The 20,464-nt window shown below is 37.2% G+C and overlaps 1 protein-coding gene and 1 long non-coding RNA gene across 3 annotated transcripts in view; one reads left to right on the forward strand and one right to left on the reverse strand.

Annotated features, from left to right (window-relative positions):
- Positions 1 to 1,344: 1,344 nt before the first annotated feature.
- LOC103940468 (CCR4-NOT transcription complex subunit 1) overlaps positions 1,345 to 20,464 on the reverse strand; it is a 42,941-nt gene continuing 23,821 nt past the window's right edge. The window contains exon 51 of one of the 2 annotated variants that reach the window (XM_048566833.1): positions 1,345 to 1,509. In XM_048566833.1, coding sequence (XP_048422790.1) covers positions 1,360 to 1,509 — 150 coding nt within the window. In that variant the 3' untranslated portion in view covers positions 1,345 to 1,359. Of the gene's footprint in view, positions 1,510 to 19,323; positions 19,726 to 20,464 lie in introns of those variants that run through there. The other variant, XM_048566834.1, reaches the window with a different exon arrangement.
- On the forward strand, positions 15,877 to 17,645 carry LOC125469473. Its single transcript, XR_007251758.1, has 2 exons — positions 15,877 to 16,466; positions 17,253 to 17,645. It is a non-coding gene; the product is annotated as an uncharacterized LOC125469473 (long non-coding RNA).

A 20,464-nucleotide genomic window follows, 5' to 3' on the forward strand; every position in this document is an offset into this window, starting at 1 on the left:
TGCCCCTTACCACAATGGATTTGTCTTTTGGATGATCAGAAGTACAGGTCTCTTGCCCCTTCAGAAGTACGAGTCTTTTGAATTACGATTGTATTTTGACATGGACGTTATTTGGTGTAAAATAAATCTAGCTTTGCTCTGAAAGTCACTTTTAAGTGCTGATTTTTATTTTTTATTTTTTATTTTTTTTTGTTACCCGATCCCATTTAGTGGGAAAAAGTTTTGTTGTTGTTGTATTATTTATTTGGGTAAAATACAAAAAACTACCTCAACTATTAATGTCACGACAGTTTCATACCTTATCTTTTAAAATTGACAATGTCATACCTCATCTTTAGAACTTGGTCCAATGTTATACCTTCCGTTACTTGGCCGTTTACTTTTCAATTAAATGCTGACGTGGCTTGATTTGGGGCCCACTTTCTGTTAAAAATTTAATAAAATATTATTAAAAACTAAAAATACATTAAGTCACGAAGGTTTCCTGATTCCACCTTAATGGGATCTAGGTTTTGTTTTTTTTTTTCCTCCTCCTTCCTCCTCCTTTTGCAAATTCGGGTTTTTTTTTTTTTTCTTCTTCTTCTTCTTCTTATTCTTCCTCCTCCTTCTTCCTCCTTCTTCCTCCTCCTTCTTCTTCTTCTTCTGGGTTGCAGATTCGGGTTTTTTTCTTCTTCTTTCTTCTAGGTTACAGATTCCGTTTTTCTTCTTCTTCTTCTTCTTCTTCTTCTTCTTTTCTAGGCTGCAGGAAGGGGACTAGAAGGGAGAAGAAGATGAAGATGGGGGAGAAGAGAGAGAAGAGGGGCGGGGAGATGGGGGAAAGGTACAAACAAAAGGTTTTTTTTTTTAATAACTTTTTTTTATTATTTTAATATTTAAAAATTATTAAATGATTTTTTTTTAGTTTTTAATAATATTTATTAATTTTTTTTTTATAGAAAGTGGGACTCGAATCAAATCATGTCAGCATTTAACTGAAAAGTAAATGGCCAAGTAACGGAAAGTATAACATTGGACCAAATTCTAAAGATGAGGTATGACATTGTCAATTTTAAAAGATGAGGTATGAAAGTGTCGTGACATCAATAGTTGAGGTAGTTTTTTGTCCTTTACCCTATTTATTTATTTTTTTTTGTCAATTAACGAAAGAAAGAGGTAAGTTGGAGAAAAGAGAGTGAAATAAGTGCATTGAACAATTTACAATTTAGGTAAACATTTAGTTACAGAACATCTAAGGAAAAAGATAAATACATACAATTACATGGGGATTGAAGTTGGAACACCTAAAACACTGGAGATGCAACTTGCTGCTGATTAGTGTTAACAAAAATTACAAATCATGTCTTTTGGCCGTGCAAATAATTAGTGGGCACTGTCCGAAACCCAACCTGAGACCATACTTTGGTCCACTGGTTTTGGTCCGCCGCAAGACCTTGAGACAGATTCAAATAGTTTTTCAATCTCCGGCGCACATCTGATGAAAGCTCGGTTCCAGAACTGGTATCTCGGATTCTGAAAAATTTTCAAATAGCGATTTAGAATGTCTTCAGATTGCAAAGTTTGTGGTTCTTTCGATTTTTCATTTTGGAAGGACGGGAAGTTACCTTGATAAGCTCAAGAAGAGACACCCATGGACTAGTTGCAAGGTACAGTCCAAAATTAACCCGAAGACAATCCCCAATTAAATAAAATTCCAAAAGTGACGCCCAGTCAAAAATAATAACAGCAAGTTCATAATCACAGAACCAAACAAGCATTAAATAAAATTCCAAAAGTGTCGTCCAGCCAAAGTTAGAACAGGTTAGAAGTTCATAATCACAGAACAAAAAGAACATATAATATACCACTACAACCATACAAGCTACAATTTCCTTATCATAAGAACTCGTTTCATTTCCTACCAATGACGGAGTAGTAATAAGTATGACTATGACGCTAACCTGAACGTAGGAACCTTAAGGGCCTGCAAAGCTTGAAATGCATTTTCAAATGCTGTCAATATCTGCAACATAGATAACCAACATTAGTGATAGAGGCAAAAATGACAAACCAAAGCAACAAGGGACCCCAGAAGTCCAGACCTGAAAGTTAGCACCATCAATCACAGGATCCAAAGAACCAAGGTCTAGAAGCCATTTAACAAACAATCTAAAATACGGTCTTGGATTGAAAGATGTTTTCTTCTCCTCTGCATCCTTTTGAATGAATCTCACTGTGACTGCTAAATCTGCCGAGTGTCAAACAATCAGCCAAATGAATATTTCTTTTTGAGAAAATCAGCGACAAGAATGCTTGAATAGGCAATAAAAACAAGATTCAATCAAACGAAAAATTACTTTGTACTCACCTTAGATGAGAAATAGTTTACATTGAGCCTGGAATTGTCATCTCAGAAGATAGGCAATGTGCAACAGATAGCTCCTGAAAAATGAGGAAACAGAAAATATGCTTTATAGCACTACGTATCATTCTGAAAGCAAACCAATTTAGGAATTGAGAACTCACTGTGAGGACATGGAAAAACCGGTCTGTCATATCATCCCCCTTCAGCAGACCATTTTGAAGCAACTGCAAGATAAAATGGGCACAAGCTGCATCGTTTGCACCAGGAAGTTCGCAAATCCGGTACCACTCTGCAAACAGCATAGACACCTACAGGATATCCACAGCAGTCAAACCACTTCAGAGAAACTTTGTATGTACCTGGAAAGATTTCCTTTTGTAGTCTAATAAATTATCTAAGATCTCATCCTTCTATCAACCTAAAAAAAGGTCCACTCTTTTCAAGTGCTCCGTCTCCCAATAATATGTATCAAGCAATAATGTGACAGACTATGTATAAGGAAAAAAGCAACAGGATAACAGCATTCCCACTCCCACAATGAAAAAATTAAAATAATAATAAAAAGAAACGGGCAAACAGGCATTCTTCTGTTTAAATTTGCAACTAATATTTCTGTTTAATATCCTTAACATCTAACAATGTGAGGTTTATGAATATAATTAATGTCTAAAGATACCGCTCACGGAATCCAGCAGGATCTGGTTCGAAATACTCCACATTACTGAAGTCTTCCCTACTCACCGGAGAGTGAACAGAAGGCTGTTACAGCCAAAGCAAAATATTAGTTAGCGCCGGAAATAAATACACAAAGATACTGAAGACATCTCCACCAACCTTTTTATCTTTAGATATTCTGGCCTTGTCCTCTTTTCCTACATTAATAGCAGACAGCGCACCAAGAATATAAGCAGGATTCTTTACCGTTTCAACCAGCTGCTGTAGCGACTCAGGAGATTCAGGCTTCGCAGCGAGCTGTGTAACAGAACAGGTAAACGGACTGTACTTACAATAAACACGAACAATTTTTTTTTCTTATACACAAACCTTTGCCACTGTGTCAACAAGATTATGAAGTTCTGATATAACTTTAGATTCTTCAATCACCAAAGATTGGAGAAGGGAAATTGAAAACTCTGTTGCAGGCTCTGCATATTTTAAGAATTTGGTAAGTTACAACAACTCTAGTAGTATTAATCAGTGATTCAGTATACAACACAGCTATTTTACTTACTATTTCTGCCCCCATCAATAAGTTTTGCCATTTGAACATTGTACTCTGCAAGATTTAGCAATTCACTGTGAAAGAGGCCAACAGTAACATCTTTGTTAAACTTCCGCTCCTCATCCTAATAAATACCCTGCAAGAAGTTGTAAACCAACGTATTATAATGGGAAAAGGTGAAGGCCAGAAGCCTTGGAACAATATCTATATCGGTTTTGTAAGTTTCTAACTAATATGAAGGTGACATGATTATATAGCCATTAGTACCTACAAAATAAAGCTCATCAGAAATTTAAAAAGTTTTGCTCAACTATAAAAGATGAAATATGAGCAAATATGTAAAGATCACCAAGTCAAACAAATTTACAAAGAAAATTTGGTGACCCAATATGACCCCAAATAAATAAGTAGTTCAGTTTGAAAAAGAAGATCAAGGCTTTCCAGTTAACAATAGCTATCGCTGAACAAAAGTACAAAAGCGCATACCCTACTAGTGAGCACCTTAACAACAAGCTTGCAAACATCGTGAATAGCTGCCAGCATTGCAATATGAGCACTGACATGAGTATGGTTCGATGCATTCTCGTATAAACCCTTGAAAACCTGTATCACAATTAAAAAAAGCATTGGTGCATCGGTTATCAGAGATATACAAAATTTGAGAAAATTAGAATTAGATGCCTCATTTTAGACTTTTGTAGGCTAAATATTTATGGTTTTTGAGTTTTTTATTAAGCTTTTGAAACATTTGATTAAGATACTGAAACTTGAATTACTTCAGATAAATTGAAATTATTTTACATTTAAATTTCTGCTATATATTTTAAATAATTTCAACTATATTTAAGTCTAAAAATTTAAACTTTTCAAATCTAAATGTACACCCACATCAAACGGAAACGTACCAACATTAAATAAAAACTTACCAACGTCGAACGAAAATGTACCAACCCCAAATTAAAATGTACCCAATTATAAACTATATTAAAATGAATATTCATCTTTTTGGAATGTTTAAAAATATGTTTGATTCATACACAATGCTCTAGATAGTCTTGTTTTTTTGGTAGATAAGTCTCTGTAACAACTTTTAGTTGATCGGAGATAAATCCTTATTATTGTAGATAATTCTAAATAATAACGATAAATCATATAATTTTAAATTAACAAAAAGGCTATTATCCATTGATTAATGACTTTTTCTATATAAAAAAAAAATTAATTAAAGTAATTTAAACTTTTACATTTTTAACGACTCTTTCTATATAATAAAAAAAAATTAATTGAAGTAATTCCTCATTATTAGGACAAAAAGTAATAAAACTTATGTTTTGAAAACAAACGTACCAAAAATTCAAATGTACCAAAAACTTAAATGTATCAAAAATTCAAATGAACCAAAAATTCAAATGAACCAAGTAACTAAATGTACCATTACAATCAAATGTACCAATATAACCAAATGTACCTAACAACGAATTTTGTACATTCTATTTAATTTACTAGAATAAATATTTTAATAAAAAATAAAAAAAATCTTAAATCACCATAATAAGAGATGCATAAAAATAGGAGGAAAAAAAGGGAATGCCAATGTGAATAGACTTCTAATGAAATAAAATTAAAGTACCAAAATTGTAGGGAAAATGTTTAATCAAATTTGTAAAAGGAATAAATATTTAGTTTATGACATTTAAAAACGAGGCGTCTATATCAAAACGTCCCTACAAATTTTCTTCCCAGGGTTAATCAAAGCAATTTCTTGACATCAGCAGAGAAAACTCCAAGAGCATCCAAGTCAACTACAGTGATTAACTGCTCAAACATAAATAAAAGCTTCACATGAAGGGTAGCACTGACCTTTTGAGCCACAGCCAAGGCAAGCCTGCCTCCTTGTGTATACATGTTAGCAGAAAAAAAACGTTGTACCCGCACCTTCCCTCTTCCTTCTAAATGAAAGTTGTTGAGCTATTTCTCCATCAATTGTTTGTACTGCCTGCAAACAATTATAGAGTACTTAACAACAGAATATTTCGATTTCCATTTTGCTCTCTAAATATGAACGATTTTGTTTAATTATAAAATTATTAGTTACTATTTGCTTATCTAAACTGACTTTTTAATCATTAATTACCAAAGAAAAACTCCATTAACATATAATCCTTAAAAATATTTTTCTGCCACCCGTTTTGCCAGAAAATGGTGTGAAATGTTTTCAAACACAGATTCCAGCATACTGAATTTAACCCACTATGAAGCAACAAAAAATATTTCAATAGTTGTGAGACATCTATAAAAACCTATAAAACAGGTAGGCTATACAATGAATTTTACCAGAGGAATCCCAAGAAATTTACTGTAAGAGGAAATACCTTGCAAGTTACATGAGCTAGACTTGTTGCCAAACTTGCAAACATCAAGTGAGCTGTCAATAATATTCTTGTCTCGTCGGGTTCCATGCCAACACAAGTAATGAGGAGATGTTGGATGAAATAGTTTCTATTCTGTAAAACTTTTAGTCATGAACCCCAACCAAGCCTGACCTTGATTCTCATTACAGATATATAATCCCCAACACAACCAATAGCAACAATGTAAGTAATGAAAAGAGAGCACGGTAAAAGAGATGAATCAGATCTCCATTCCGATTCCTACTTTTGACAAACAACGTATAAAAAATCTTTTGCACCATAAATATTCTCGCAACTTGGTGCCTCACATGACATGAAAACATAGAAGCAAGGCAATGTATAAAATATTGCAATGTGAATTAGGAATGAAATAGCAATCACAAACATTATCTTGAATTCTACCAGGAAGCCAATTACAGATGGAAATGTTAGTCCTAATGTTAAACCTAAGGTGCAGAAATGTTTCCTGATGTTGTACAATTTTTTTTTTTTTTTTTAAAGAAGAAACAATAACAATTTATTCAAATAAAAACATGAATTACAAAAGGGTTATTATATAAAATGGTCTCTGATATTTGTATAATCAATAGAAATGGTCTCTGAGATTGAAAATCAATAAAAATGGTCCCTAAGATTGTCCACCATCCATGATTTTGGTCCTTCCATTAAAAACTCTTTGGGCAATTTTCAAAGCTTCGTAACTCAATCAATTTTTAACTAAATTCGACCCATAATATATCAAAATGAAGATAAGAAAGTGTAGAACAAGATTATACCTATTTGGAAGCCCAATGATTGCCAAAGATGACCGGAAAATAGCCTGAAATGTGACTGGTCCGCGGGAAACCTAGAAAACTCGCCAGAAACTGGGTAAACCAAACGTCATAACTTCTTCAATACTCAACAATATCGAGTGATTCAAAACAAAAATTATACTTCTCGACGAGACAAAGATAATGGTATCTTTATTTACTACTATTTACTACTAACTCGTCGTGGTTTGGCCGGAAAACTGCTTGAAAGTAGCTAACTCGAAAATGGTAAGCCAATTCGAGCCGTTGTCCGACCAAACCACGGCAAGTTAGCCTTCAAAAAAGGTACCATTCTCTTCATCTCATCAAGAAGTATTATTTTCGTTTTTGAATCACTCAATTTGGTTGAGCATTGAAGAAGTTATGAACGTTTAAAGTTTACCCAGTTTCCGGCGAGTTTTCTAGTTTTCTCGTGGACCAATCACCTTTCAGGCTATTTTCCGGCCATCTCTGGCAACCATTAGATAAAAGTGTTTAGGGTTTGAATTGTATGGTTATTCTTCTCTCCAGGAGATAAATATATAGTTGTACAATATCGCACATAACAGGAAATAAGAATCCCAATTATACAAGGAATAAATTGTAGGATTACATTCCTAAACTAAATGGTTGACTCACGCAAACACTCCCCCTCAAGTTGCTGCATAGATATCTCCTAAGCCCAACTTGTCAAGTGAGTCTTAAAACACCTTTGTTGAAACTGCATGAGTTAACACATTTGCTAATTGTTCTTTAGACCTCACGTATGGAATATCAATCAATTTGATATCTAACTTTTCTTTGATGAAGTGTCTATCTACCTCCATATGCTTTGTACGATCATGCTGAACAGGATTATTGGCTATTTCTCTTGCAGCTTGATTGTCGCATGATAATAACATAGATCCTTAAGGCTTGAACCCAATCTCAGTGAGAAGAATCCTGAGCCATAACAATTCACAAATTCCATGTGCCATTCCTCTGTACTCTGCCTCATTCGTGGATGTAGCCACTACATTTTGCTTCTTGTGTTTCCAAGTTACTAGATTTCCTGCTACAAATGTGAAGTAGCCTGATGTAGAGCGATGATCAGTAATGTTTCCCGCCCAATCAGCATCAGCATACCTAATTACCTCCACATGTCCATGCTTCCTGAAGATCAGTTCTCTACCTAGTGCACCTTTCAGATAACTCAGTATACGCATCACTGCTGCCATGTGATCCTCACTAGGAACATGCATAAATTGACTTACAACACTAACTGTATACGCAATATCTGGACGTGTAAGTGATAGGTAAATCAATCGTCCTACCAATCTCTAATATCTTTCTTCATTGGTAGGAACTTGATCTTGGTATATCGCCAAGTGATGATTTTGTACAATGGGATTTTCAACTGGCTTACAAGCCAACATTCTAGTTTTAGAGAGAAGATTAAGAACATACTTCCGCTGAGACAAGTAAATACCATCACGAGAACAAGCAACTTCAATGCCCAAGAAGTATTTCAAGCCTCCTAGATCCTTCATCTCTAATTCTAATGAAAGATACCTCTGCAACCTTTTTATTTCTTACGTGTCATCACCAGTAACTACCATATCATCCACATAGATAATCAATAAAGTAACTTTACCTTCCATGCGTTTGATGAACAGCGTGTGGTCCACATTTCCCTGTCTATAGCCATACTTTTTCATTGCTTCAGTGAACCTTCCAAACCATGCTCTGGGTGATTGTTTGAGTTCGTAAAGAGCCTTTCGGAGTCTACATACTTTCCTATGTATACTTCTTCTTCCAGATCTCCATGCAAGAAAGTATTCTTCACATAGAACTGTTTCAAAGGCCAGTCCATGTTAGCTGCTAAAGATAAAAGGACTCGAGTAGTATTCATTTTTGCGATCGGAGCAAATGTTTCTTGGTAGTCAACTCCAAATGTCTGTGTGTACCCTTTAGCTACCAATCTTGCCTTGTATCTATCAATGGATCCATCCGCCTTGTGCTTTATGGTGAACACCCATTTACATCCCACTGGTCTCTTCCCTTTTGGTAGTGACACTACATTCCACGTTCCATTTCTTTTTAAGGCTTCCATCTCTATTCCCATGGCTTCTACCTAACGGGGATCTCGCAAAGCCTCTTGCACTTTTGTTGGAATTTTAATCCTAGCCATTTATTCACCATGGCTTTGTACTTGGGTGGTAGTCGATGAGTGGACACATATTATACAATTGCATATCTCACTTTTCCTTCCAAAGAAAACCTGTCAAGTGGTTTCCCACGGTTTTGCCTAGGAGGTAAAATATAGGAATTTTCAACAATATCTGGAGTATGAGAACGTACCTCTTGGATATCCACGGGGACATGAGTATATACTAGTGAAGGAGAATAAGGGTTATTTTCTATTTGCACAGTCTCAGTATCACTCGTGGACCCACTACCTTCTATTGAATCCATAAATGGTGTAGGCCTACTATTCAACGATGCATGAGTTATCTGTCGGTCAGGGGTTTCATGGTCAAGATCCATTGGGCTTTGGCTTGCTGTGTTGCGACCCTCTGGTGAGGCACAGTCAGGTGGGTTGCTCATAACACCTAAGTATTCAATCTCGGTCTCTCACGTACCACTAGGAGCATGCCAGCTGTCTCGTTCATATGGAACATCAAACCAACTGTAGCCTTCATCTTTACTATTCAACTCCCCCTGAAGAGTACCGTGGGTTTGATCAGAGATGAAAAACATCTCAGTTTCAGAAAATGTGACATCCAGGGTGACATATAAATGCTTAGTAGGTGGATGGTAACATTGATATCCCTTATGTTGGCTATTAAATCCAAAAAATACACAACGAACAGCACACAGATCCAATTTACTCCGTTGATTCTTGTGAAGATGCACATAAGTCACACATCCAAATATGTGAGGTGATAATTGAAGAGAAGATGGTAGAGTGACATAATCCGTCAAGGTTTCCATGGGAGTTCGGAAGTTGTGAATTCGAGAGGGCATTCGATTAAGAAGATAAACGGAATACGTAACTGCATCTGCCCAATAGGTATGAGGAGCATAAGCCCTAATTAGAAGAGCCTGTGTAGTTTCTAAGATATGTTTATTCTTACGTTGTGCCACACCATTTTGTTGAGGAGTTTAAGGACAAGTAGTCTCGTGAAGTATGCCGTGCTCTGCCAAAAATTGTGATAGTTCAGAATTAAGATATTCTCCACCATTATCGGATCTTAGGACTTTGATAGGAAGAGAAAATTGATTTTCAATCATTCGATAAAACTGTTGGAAAATTTGCTCAACGTCACTCTTCTGTTTAATGGTATAGAGCCAAGTCATTCTGGTGCAATCATCTACAAAGGTAACAAACCACCGAATATCGTGGCATGTTGCTATTGGTGAAGGACCCTATACATCAGAGTGAATTAACTCAAAGGGCAATGATCTTTTATTGAGACTCAAGTGGTAAGAACTACAATGACTTTTTGCAAGAATGCAATCTTGACACTAAAAATCAGAGTCTGAAATGCCATTAAATAAAAACTTAAGTAATTTTCTTAAATAACCAAAAGATGCATGTCCTAGTCGACGATGCCATAACCAGATTTTCTTAACCTTGTTGTTGTGACCACTGCTCACTTGGTTGACTCGTCCCAGTACCACATCATCCACATAATATAACCCTTTCCTTTTAGTACCACGCCCAATGATCGCCCGTGTTTGGATATCCTATAGTAGGCAAAAAGTGGGAAACATGAGTACAACACAATCTAATTGTTCCGTAACTTGACCAACAGAAAGTAAATGGTTCGACAATGAACGAACAAGAAGAGTGTTATGCAGAGATAGAGAAGGAGTAAGTGCAATGGAACCCGCTCTTGTAACTGGAGCAATTTCACCATTTGCTGTGATAACATTCTCCTTGGGTGGCACGGTTAAGTGGTGAAACAAGAATTCATCATATCTCTCGTAGCCCCGGAATCAATTATCTAACCAGAATCTCGTTTACTAGATGTCGTGAATGCAGTGCTAATTTTACTTGGATCATCGGATTGTTCTTGACATACACATAATTCCTACACTGGTGTTCCTGACTTCAGAAACTGGCCCCGCTTGTAGGTCAGCGTATGGTCCAGCATGTGTGACAACATGTTCTGCCAATTGCCCGACTTGGGTTTGCGCTTGATAATCAGCCATGGAAGAGACTGTTGGCACTTAGAGTCTAGCGTCTTTTGCTTCAAGACATTAGGCTTTGGTTTTCCTAGGTTTTGTTGTTTAGTAATCCTTTCTTCTTTCAGTGAGATAAGCAACAATGTCTTTTGCTTCGAGACAATTGCTGGAAGAAAAAAATAATTTCTTTTGGGTTTTAGAGATGTGGCTGGAAAAATTGTTTCTTTTGGTTTTCAGATGCAGCTGCGGTAAGGAGAAAGAGAGTTAGGTTCAAACCTACTCTGGTACCAAGATAAAAGTATTTAGGGTTTGAATTGAATGTTTATTCCTCTCTCTAGGAGGTAAATATATAGTTGTACAATATCCCACATAACAGGAAATAAGAATTCCAATTATACAAGGAATAAATTATAGGATTACATTCCTAAACTAAATGGTTGACTCATACCAACACCATTGGGCTTCCAAATGGTATAATTTTATTCTACACTTTCCTATCTTCATTTTGATATATTATGGGTCGAATTTGGTTAAGAAACGATTAAGTTACGAAGTTTTGAAAATTGCCCAAAATCGTTTTTAATGGACGTACCAAAATCATGGATGGTGGACAATCTCAAGGACCATTTCTATTGATTTTCAATCTCAGGGACCATTTCTATTGATCATGCAAATCTCAGGAACCATTTTGTATAATAACCCATTACAAAATATTGGATAAGAAATCCACCATCTAGCAAAACTAGCTAAGACCTCTCAAGTAGATCTATTTACAAGGAAGGACTATCAAAGAACCTCTGAAACTGCATGTGCAATCCCAAAGCATTGAGTTACGGGTTCATAACCACTTGAGTTGCAATATTAGATATTGGTGTGGGAAGCTGCAAAAGACCAGAGATCCAGCAAGAAGAGGATCAGGGGACGAAAATTAACTAGAAGGTAATTAATTCCTAATAGAACACATACACACACACACACACACACACAGACAAACATCACATACAACTGAGAAGAGAACTGTGACTGGGATGGAGTAGCTGGTAACAGTCCTTGAGCAGGGATCTGATCAGGAAACTTTTCATTCTCTATTAAGGGTGCCTGCTCATGGAAGGAACCTCAAAAGTGGGAACCAATGCATCCCTCTGTACTTCTTGTCATCGATGTTGTAGAATTATCAGAGAGACGAGCCAAGACCCACTTCCAACAACGCCGATATTGTCCCCAACTTGGTAATTACTACCTACACAATTTGTCAGGTGTGGGGTTTTATTACAAAAGGCCTCAATGTTAGTTGGAGTGGAGTTAGGATATTTAAACTTTTTTTCTCTCGTTAATACGGTCAATGTGGGACATTTCAATAGATGCAGCTAATGAGAGATATAGAGAGAGAAGAAATTGTAAATTTGGTGAAAATAAGCAATTGAATAGTAAAAAATAAGAGTGCTGATAAACCTACCCGCTGTCTTATTTTTTTCACCCATCTTTCAATAGTTTATTTTATGTCAATTTTAACCTCTTGTAAAATGACATATAAGAACAAGGTAAAAAACAAGTTGCTTCCAGTGATCTGCAAGCACACCCTAAATTCTTGTTTGGATTTTGTCATTCTACGTTGCTTTTGGGTGTCTCAATCACTCCCTCAAATTTTTCAAAAATGTTGAAGACACAGGTACTACTATGGGGAACCATTTGATCAAAGGCTATGCTCGGAGCAAAACTTCGCGCATAATTTGTTTAATTGTATAAATGGCTGGTGGGTTTAGAGGCAGAGGCGATGGGTTTTCCTATTCGTATGTTTTTAGTGCTCGAGGTTGGTGATAGAAGGGGAATAGGTGTTGTAACGCCTCGCCCCGAAATATTTATTTCGGAAAACAATATTGGTGATAGGCCCAAACTAAACTCTTGTTTAGTTAACTACCATTAATCACGATTCTTTACTTCAATTTCTTAATCCCTCACAAAAATTTATGACCAACATTTATTTACCAAAACATAAGGTTAAATCTCAAATTATTCACCAAATTCCTTTTCTTAGTTCAATTTCTCAACAAAAGATTTGTCTCGATTAATTAAGGCTGTATCTAACTCCTGTTAGACTGCCTACGTACCCTTGAATGAGATCAAGTCTTTCGTAGTTCACAATTCAATCCTAATCCATTTCCGATTATATTCCAAATAAACGAAATATCCAACATTAGTTATAATGATTGAAACACATCCAATGGATAACAAATTCGTATTTAGAATATCTAAATTTGAACAAAATGGCAGCATCGGCCCACTGGCCATGCTCCGCCGTGGGTGGCGGTTTCCAGCAAACGGAAACCCCAAATTCTAACCAACTCTAAAAATTACCAAATTTTACAGAAACAACTTTCATTCCTAGGCCGAAGTCCAATTCAGCCAAGAAACACCTCAAATCGCCCTCGAACCACCGAAAACCATTGATTTTGGTGTTCTTGATTCAACTCCAAAACAACTCCGACACCCCAACCAATGCATGGGCTTTGTTCTAGGCCTCAACAGGAGTCCAAAGCTGGTGGTAATTGAAGGATTTTTCAGGTTTTGACGAATCGAAGCCAAACCCGTCGCACCCACCGTGCGGTTTCTCCTAAAATCAAATCAATTTCTTTAGTTTTTCGGGTGTAAATGGGAGAGGTAATGACTAGTTTCGAAGTGAGGAGTAATTTGACACCGTCCCCGTCATCAACAATGGCTGGAATAGACAAATGGAGTTTGGTTGGGTCAACGGATCGAAAAGGGTCCGTGTTACTTTTCCTTCTCCCTCCTTTCTCTTCTCTCCTTTCCATCTCAGCCATCCATCTCTCTCTCTCTCTCTTTTCTCTTCTTTTCCTCTCATCCTAGCCACACACGTGACACGTGGCACAACTTAGTGCTCCAGATTTTCTGGAACCTTCTAAAATGAAGTAAAATTACCAAAATGTACCTAACTTTAAATGTTAATAACTCCCTTGTAATAACTCCGCTTTACGAACTGTTTACGCCTATGCGCTCACTCTACCCAAATTTAACAAGAGATAATTTCATATATATGAGTATAGAATACATCCTCATGTAATTAAGTAAAACCAACAAGGGTTATTTTCATCTTTTCCACTTAACGATAAATTTTACTATGTAAATTATAATAATTTCCAGAAACAAAACTTTTACATAACCATAAATCGATTTATTTTCGATTTTTCTCCACATATTCATATATTTAAATTTTTAGGGTATTACAGGTGCACATGAGGGTTCTAGAAAGTGGGTTCAGGGGTGGTGTTGAGTATGCACGCCGGTGTTTGATGGTATGATTGAGAGGAGTGCTGTGAGTTGGAATTCGTTACGTGCTGGCTATCTATGATGTCTGGAATTCGCTGCTTGAATGCTATGTATGGTGTCTGGATGTTGATGGTGCGCAGAGAATTTTTTATGAGATGCCAGAGAGGAATATTGTTTCATGGATCAACATGATTGTGGGGTGTGCTCAGAATGAGAGGTATACGCAGGCTTTATGACAAGTTGTTAATTAGAGATTATTTTAAGAATAATAGTGGGTGTGAAAATAACGTTTTAATTTTTTAACTTTTAAAGGTGGATAGAATTAAAATGTGGGTGAAGAAATAAGACAACGGGATGAGTCTAGTAACGCTAAAAAAGAAAGATGCTTTAGCCTTTTAAGAAGATGAAGGCTTGCAACTAATTGGGTGTTGACACCCACACTTATCAATTTATCAATGAAATTGAATTTGAATAATTTGGGCTTCAAAAAAATTGCACGGAAACCCGGAAGAAGATGAAAATTGAAGCAAACTATATGCATTGAGCAATTGAGACTCACCCAAAATATCGGAAATTAAAAGTATTAACGCATTAAGTAAAAATTAAAATTATCTCAATTTGAAGCTCATATCAGGCACATCAAACGAAACCAAGACAAACAAAAGTCATTCACTATGGAAGATTATTACAAAATCGCAGGACTCAGAAAATCTAGAAGCGAGTGGGTTCTACAGGATGAAGATTTTATGGTTTTGATTCAAATTTCAATAAATGAAAAATAAATTATAAAAAAATCATTAAAATTTAATAATGGTGACAAATGTAAATAAAATTAAAATTAGTAACTAACATATCAAGCCAAAGGTCACTGGTTAAGCTCCACACTTTGTGGCAGCGTCCGTGCATCCGCTGCTTTCTCCAGCATTCACGGTGGCGGTCGACGATGGTACTTCCACACCAGCAGTTCTCGGTGCCATATCTATTTATCAATTATTTCTCTCCGCTGTCTGTAGAATAGGAAAAATTGCTGAAGGGAACACTCGGAAATTTAGAAAAATGGTGAGTGTTATAGATTGAAGAATTTGCTTGATCGATACGGTGTGGGTTAAATTAAATTGTAAGGCTTGGGAATCAAATTGTAATAGCATTTAGTTTTATGGATTTATTTTAAAGAAGTAGTTGTTGTTGCCATCTGGCATTCACACACTATGGTGTGGGGATTTGAATTCTTTCCTGAACGAATGAAGAGGATATTCTTTATCAATCAACTTGGACCGTTCGATTTTTATTCAACGGTTATAAACAGGAAATCTCTTTAAAATTATAATAATTATAACTGTTGGATAAAAATCGAATGATCCAGGATGATTAATGAGAATGATCCCCTCCATTAACTCAGGAAAAATAGAAATATAGAAATGTATTTTTCCTGAACCAATGGTCAACCTATGATCAACCTTCTCATCAATCACACACTATGATGTGGGGATTTGGATTCTCTCCTGAACCAATGGTCAACCTTCTCATCAATCATCGTGGACGATTCGATTTTTATCCAATGGTTACAAAAAGGGAGGTAACTTTAAAGTTATAATGATTGTAGCTATTAGATAAAAATCGACCGGTCCAGGATGATTGATGAGAAGAATCCTCTTCATTAGCTCAGGAGAAATAGAAAAGTATTTTTCCTTTTACTGTTCATTGTCTTCCTCCTTGCACCGCCATAGCCATCACAATCATCGGTCAAGGTTGAACCGATCCTCGGCTGAGTCCTATTACTGGTATCTCCCACCATCTTGGTATCCCTTCCGTTTTATGCCTTGACCCAATCCAAACACTCGCATCTCCGTTATGGAATCTCGCATGTCTGCCATTGAATCCACCCCTGCTAATCTTCCCACTCTCTTCGCCGAAGCTATCGACCATGCCTTCGAAACTCGAATACCAATGTATTTCGAGCAATTCTGGCGGGAGCAAAGTGTTCGTAGAGGGAGCGATGCTTCATCGGCTTAGCACCACGCCGATAACCAAGTTTCTCGTGAAATCGATCAGATCCAGGCGCCCCGTAGCCCTCACAGCTCAACTGGAGCTCATTCCCCACGATCGGCGTGGTCTCCTCGCATCCAGATGGTGAGATCCTTCAATAGTCTCATGCTGCGAGGACTTCACTCGAGCATTGTGCAGAGAATTCGGGCTCTCTGAGTTTGAAGATGGTGTTAAAGCACTCTTCAAACTTCCCCAAACAGGTACTCTTCGTGAGTATATTACTGAGTTTAGAAAACTTGCTAATCATACCAGTGAAGTTGGTCATATTTTATTGAAGAGTTGTTTCGTTGGTGGTCTTAAGCGAGAATTGAAATTTGATGTGAAACTACTGAAACCCAAAACTTTTTGTGAAGTTATTGCTACAGATATTCAATTAGACTTCAAATTTCAGGAACTTAAGGGGGGATCCTACAAACCAGCAAACCCTACACTGCCAAAAATTCAGTTGCCAAACACCACAGTGACTACACCTTATGTTCCTAGGCTACATAATTACCCTATTAAGAAACTTTCACCTGCTGAAATTCAGTTGAAAAGGGAGAATGGAGAGTGTTGGTTTTGTAATGATAAATGGGTTAAGGGCCACAATTGTGGGTTAAAACAATTATTGATGTTGGATGTCATTGAACCAGATGAGGTTGGTGAGACTACTATTGAAGCCACTCTTGAATTCAAACAAATGCAACTTAGTTAGTGTGCCTTTTATGGCACCACTTCACACCCAACTGCTCAAACTATGAAAGCACATGGTTCTGTGAATGGTCATTCTGTTAGGATCTCATCGGATTCTGGCAGCACTCACAACTTTGTAGATTCTAGGTTGCTAAACAATGGGGCCAACAAGTACATCCCACTAAAGCATTTGAAGTGATGATTGCTGATGGTGGGAAGGTCCCAAGTTCTGGTTGTTGTAAATCTAATGCGTTGTCTTTGGGAGGGTATGATTGCATTGTTGATCTGTTTACCTCTTTGTGGTTGTGATTTAGTTCTTGGAGTCCAATGGCTTTCTACAATTAGTCCGGCCTTATGGGATTTCCAAAAGCTGATTATGGAATTCACAGGGCACCCAAAGCATTACAAACTGACAAATTCACCATCTCCAAGGCCTCTAATCCAGGATGTAGCCCTGCAACATCTCGATAAGAAGATTTGCAACTCTATTTTGGGATTCTTCCTCTGTTCACTGGAAACTCAAGGGTTACCTTTCAGTGACGTAACTCCCAAGCAACTGCAAGAATTACATTCTCTTCTTGGAGAATTTAATGAGCTTTTTGTGATACCACCCCATCCACCTCCCTCCAGGATTCATGATCACCATATCCCTCTGTTACCTAGTGACAAATGTGTTTTAATGTTTTGAAGTAATATTTATGTGGCAATGTGTGGTATGTGCAAATTTAAGAAAAAAAAATATTTTTCTTAACGGGTTGGGTCACTTTACCCGTTAGGTAAAGTGACCCAACCTGTTAAGGATCTGCTAAGATAACGGATGTAACACGACACGACCCGTTAAGATAACAAGTGTTACACAAAAACCACACAAACACGACAGACACGACCCGTTTGGCAAGCCTAGTCAGTGTAGAGAGTGATAACTTTCTTACAGCCAAGGCAAGAATCTTGCCCTTTCAAAAATGACATTTGTTGATGCACAAAATCAATGAGACTTTGGAACAACGTAAAGTGTCAAGTTTGTGACCTTCGCGAGGTTGCTCCGGTCACTTGATGATAGTCTATGTATATAATGCGAAAAGGACAAAAAGGTGAAATCATTCCGTTATGCCAAAAATGTCCTCACTTCATACACAAAGCTAACGTATAACTGCTCACAAAAACAAGGTCAAAATCCTAACATGATGCAATAAAAAGTGGAATTATATGCTGTGAACAATATGATGCAATAAAATATGTCTCTTGCATGCGCATGAGCGCGTGCAGAGAAGCTAGTAATAAGTAAAGAGATAGAGATAAGGAAGCAAACATAAGATGTACTTGATTCACCCTAAGTTTGGCTACATCCACGGAATAGAGGAGTTTTCATTAATAGCAAAGAGTTTACACAATACATAGGTTCAAGCATAATCATCATTAGTAGCTTCTAATGATGAGTTTCAGTATAGTAGTGACATTATCCCCTAATTGTATGAGAATGGTCTCCTTTTATACATGAGAGTCTCTTACTTTCTCCTTCTTTTCCGACGTTAAGATTCTAGTCCTGCAGGCCAATGAGAATGTGCCAATCTGGAAAGTTATTTGTCGTAAACCAAGGAGTAGCATCTTCTCTATAGCGGAGGCTAGTAGAGCTGGTTTATCCTCAATATTCGCTCTGAGATCTGAAACACCAAATACAATTTATATAGAGGTATTCGCTAGGTGCCTTGGAAGATGGCAATTTATAATGTCATGTATTTCTACAACAATCAGCAGTAGCTGTTGGTCAATGTTAACGTTGCAGCATCACTGACCAACCACCGTCACGCTAACCGTAACAACATTCTAGCATTCGCCATTTCGACAATCCTGACGTTGATCCAAATGAGATATCCGCAACAGGATCGTTCCAAACAAACCCCACACTCACGATTATTGCTTTGCATTTACCTTACTCGAGCTGCTACTACTGTTTACGAGCAGGGACACCGCTACTAGTAGTACTAGCACATATGATCTTGCAATTAGTTTGTGCCGCACGGGCCATGATGTTTGGTTCAGTCTCAATTGCTTCACTTTTGTGGCTTTTGCTTTTCCACCACCCCCGTTCCTGGGGACCTGTGGTGTATCTAATTTTGTGCTTGGCTTTTCCGGTGGTGCAGCATTTGGCCAGAAAAGCGGTGCTGCCGATGCGTAACCCGCTCTTTGGCCCCTCACCACAATGGATTTGTCTTTAGGATAATCAGAACGTCGAACAACTTCGTTGTTTTGACATGGAAGTTATTTGGTGTAAACCCAGCTTTGCTCTGAAAGTTACTTTAAGCGCTGATTTTTTTTTTTTTGTCAATTAAGTTCTGATCTATGCCGCTGATCTATGACCATCAATTAATGAAAGAAAGAGGCAAGTTGGAGAAAAGAGATTGAAATAAGTGCATTAAACAATTTACAATTTAGGTAAACATTTAATTACAAAACATCTAAAGTACAAGATAGATACATACAATTGCGTGGCGATTGAAGTTGGGACACCTAAAACACTGGAGATGCAATTAGCTGCTGATTAGTGTAACAAAAATTACATATCATGTCTTTTGGCCATGCAAATAATTAGTGGGCACTCTCCGACACCCAACCTGAGACCATACTTTCGTCCACTGGTTTTGGTCCCCCGCAAGACCTTGAGACAGATTCAAATAGTTTTTCAATCTCCGGCGCACATCTGATGAAAGCTCGGTTCCAGAAATGGTATCTCGGATTCTGAAAAAATTTCAACAATACCCTTGTGATTTACTCCTGGATAATTTCATGCTGAAGTAAAAAATAACGTCAACAGTTAGAAGATGCAGCTCAATCGTAATTGATATGAAAACAATCCCCCATAAATTTTTCAACAAAAAGAACGACGACTATCACAGAGCAAATATGAAGCATCTAAGTTGTCTCACCTGGTTTGATTCAGCAAACAAGCAGAAAGCAATGAAGGAAAAGTAATGGGTATGCGTGTTTGGATAACGCAGTTGGTTCGCGATCGCATTTAGGAAAAGGTAGCGCCCTTCAGTATCTAGGTCCACTATCAGAGTCTGAAAAATATCCAAACCAGCACCCACCAAATGGACTGTCAATGGAACAGTTTGGGTAGATTGGCCTGAAGCTGCTGGATAGCCTGTAAAATCAACCCAAAATATAAGCACCCGACCAAAACTGCTAGTCTTGTGTCCAAACACAAAAAAGATCAGGATCCTCTCCTGAGCTAAGGGTGAGGATCCTCCTGACCAAGCACATCGGGCCCTTGAAATTTTATCCAACGGCTACAAACAAAGACCCCTCTAAAAGTTATAATAATTGTAACCATTGGATAAAATTTCAATGGCCCGATGTGCTTGGTCAGGAGGATCCTCACCCTTAGCTCAGGAGAGGATCCTGATCCAAAAAAAAGTGGGTTTCGTGACGATTTTGTAGTGGTGAATTAAAAGGTCAATAAGACCTTAGGAAACAACCCACAAGTCACTGCAAATTCTGAAACAATTTTGAGGTATACTAGCAAAAG

This window comes from the organism of the source record quoted next, unplaced genomic scaffold (genome assembly GCF_019419815.1).
Source record: "Pyrus x bretschneideri cultivar Hongxiangsu unplaced genomic scaffold, Pyrus_bretschneideri_v1 Contig43, whole genome shotgun sequence".
NCBI lineage: Eukaryota > Viridiplantae > Streptophyta > Magnoliopsida > Rosales > Rosaceae > Pyrus > Pyrus x bretschneideri.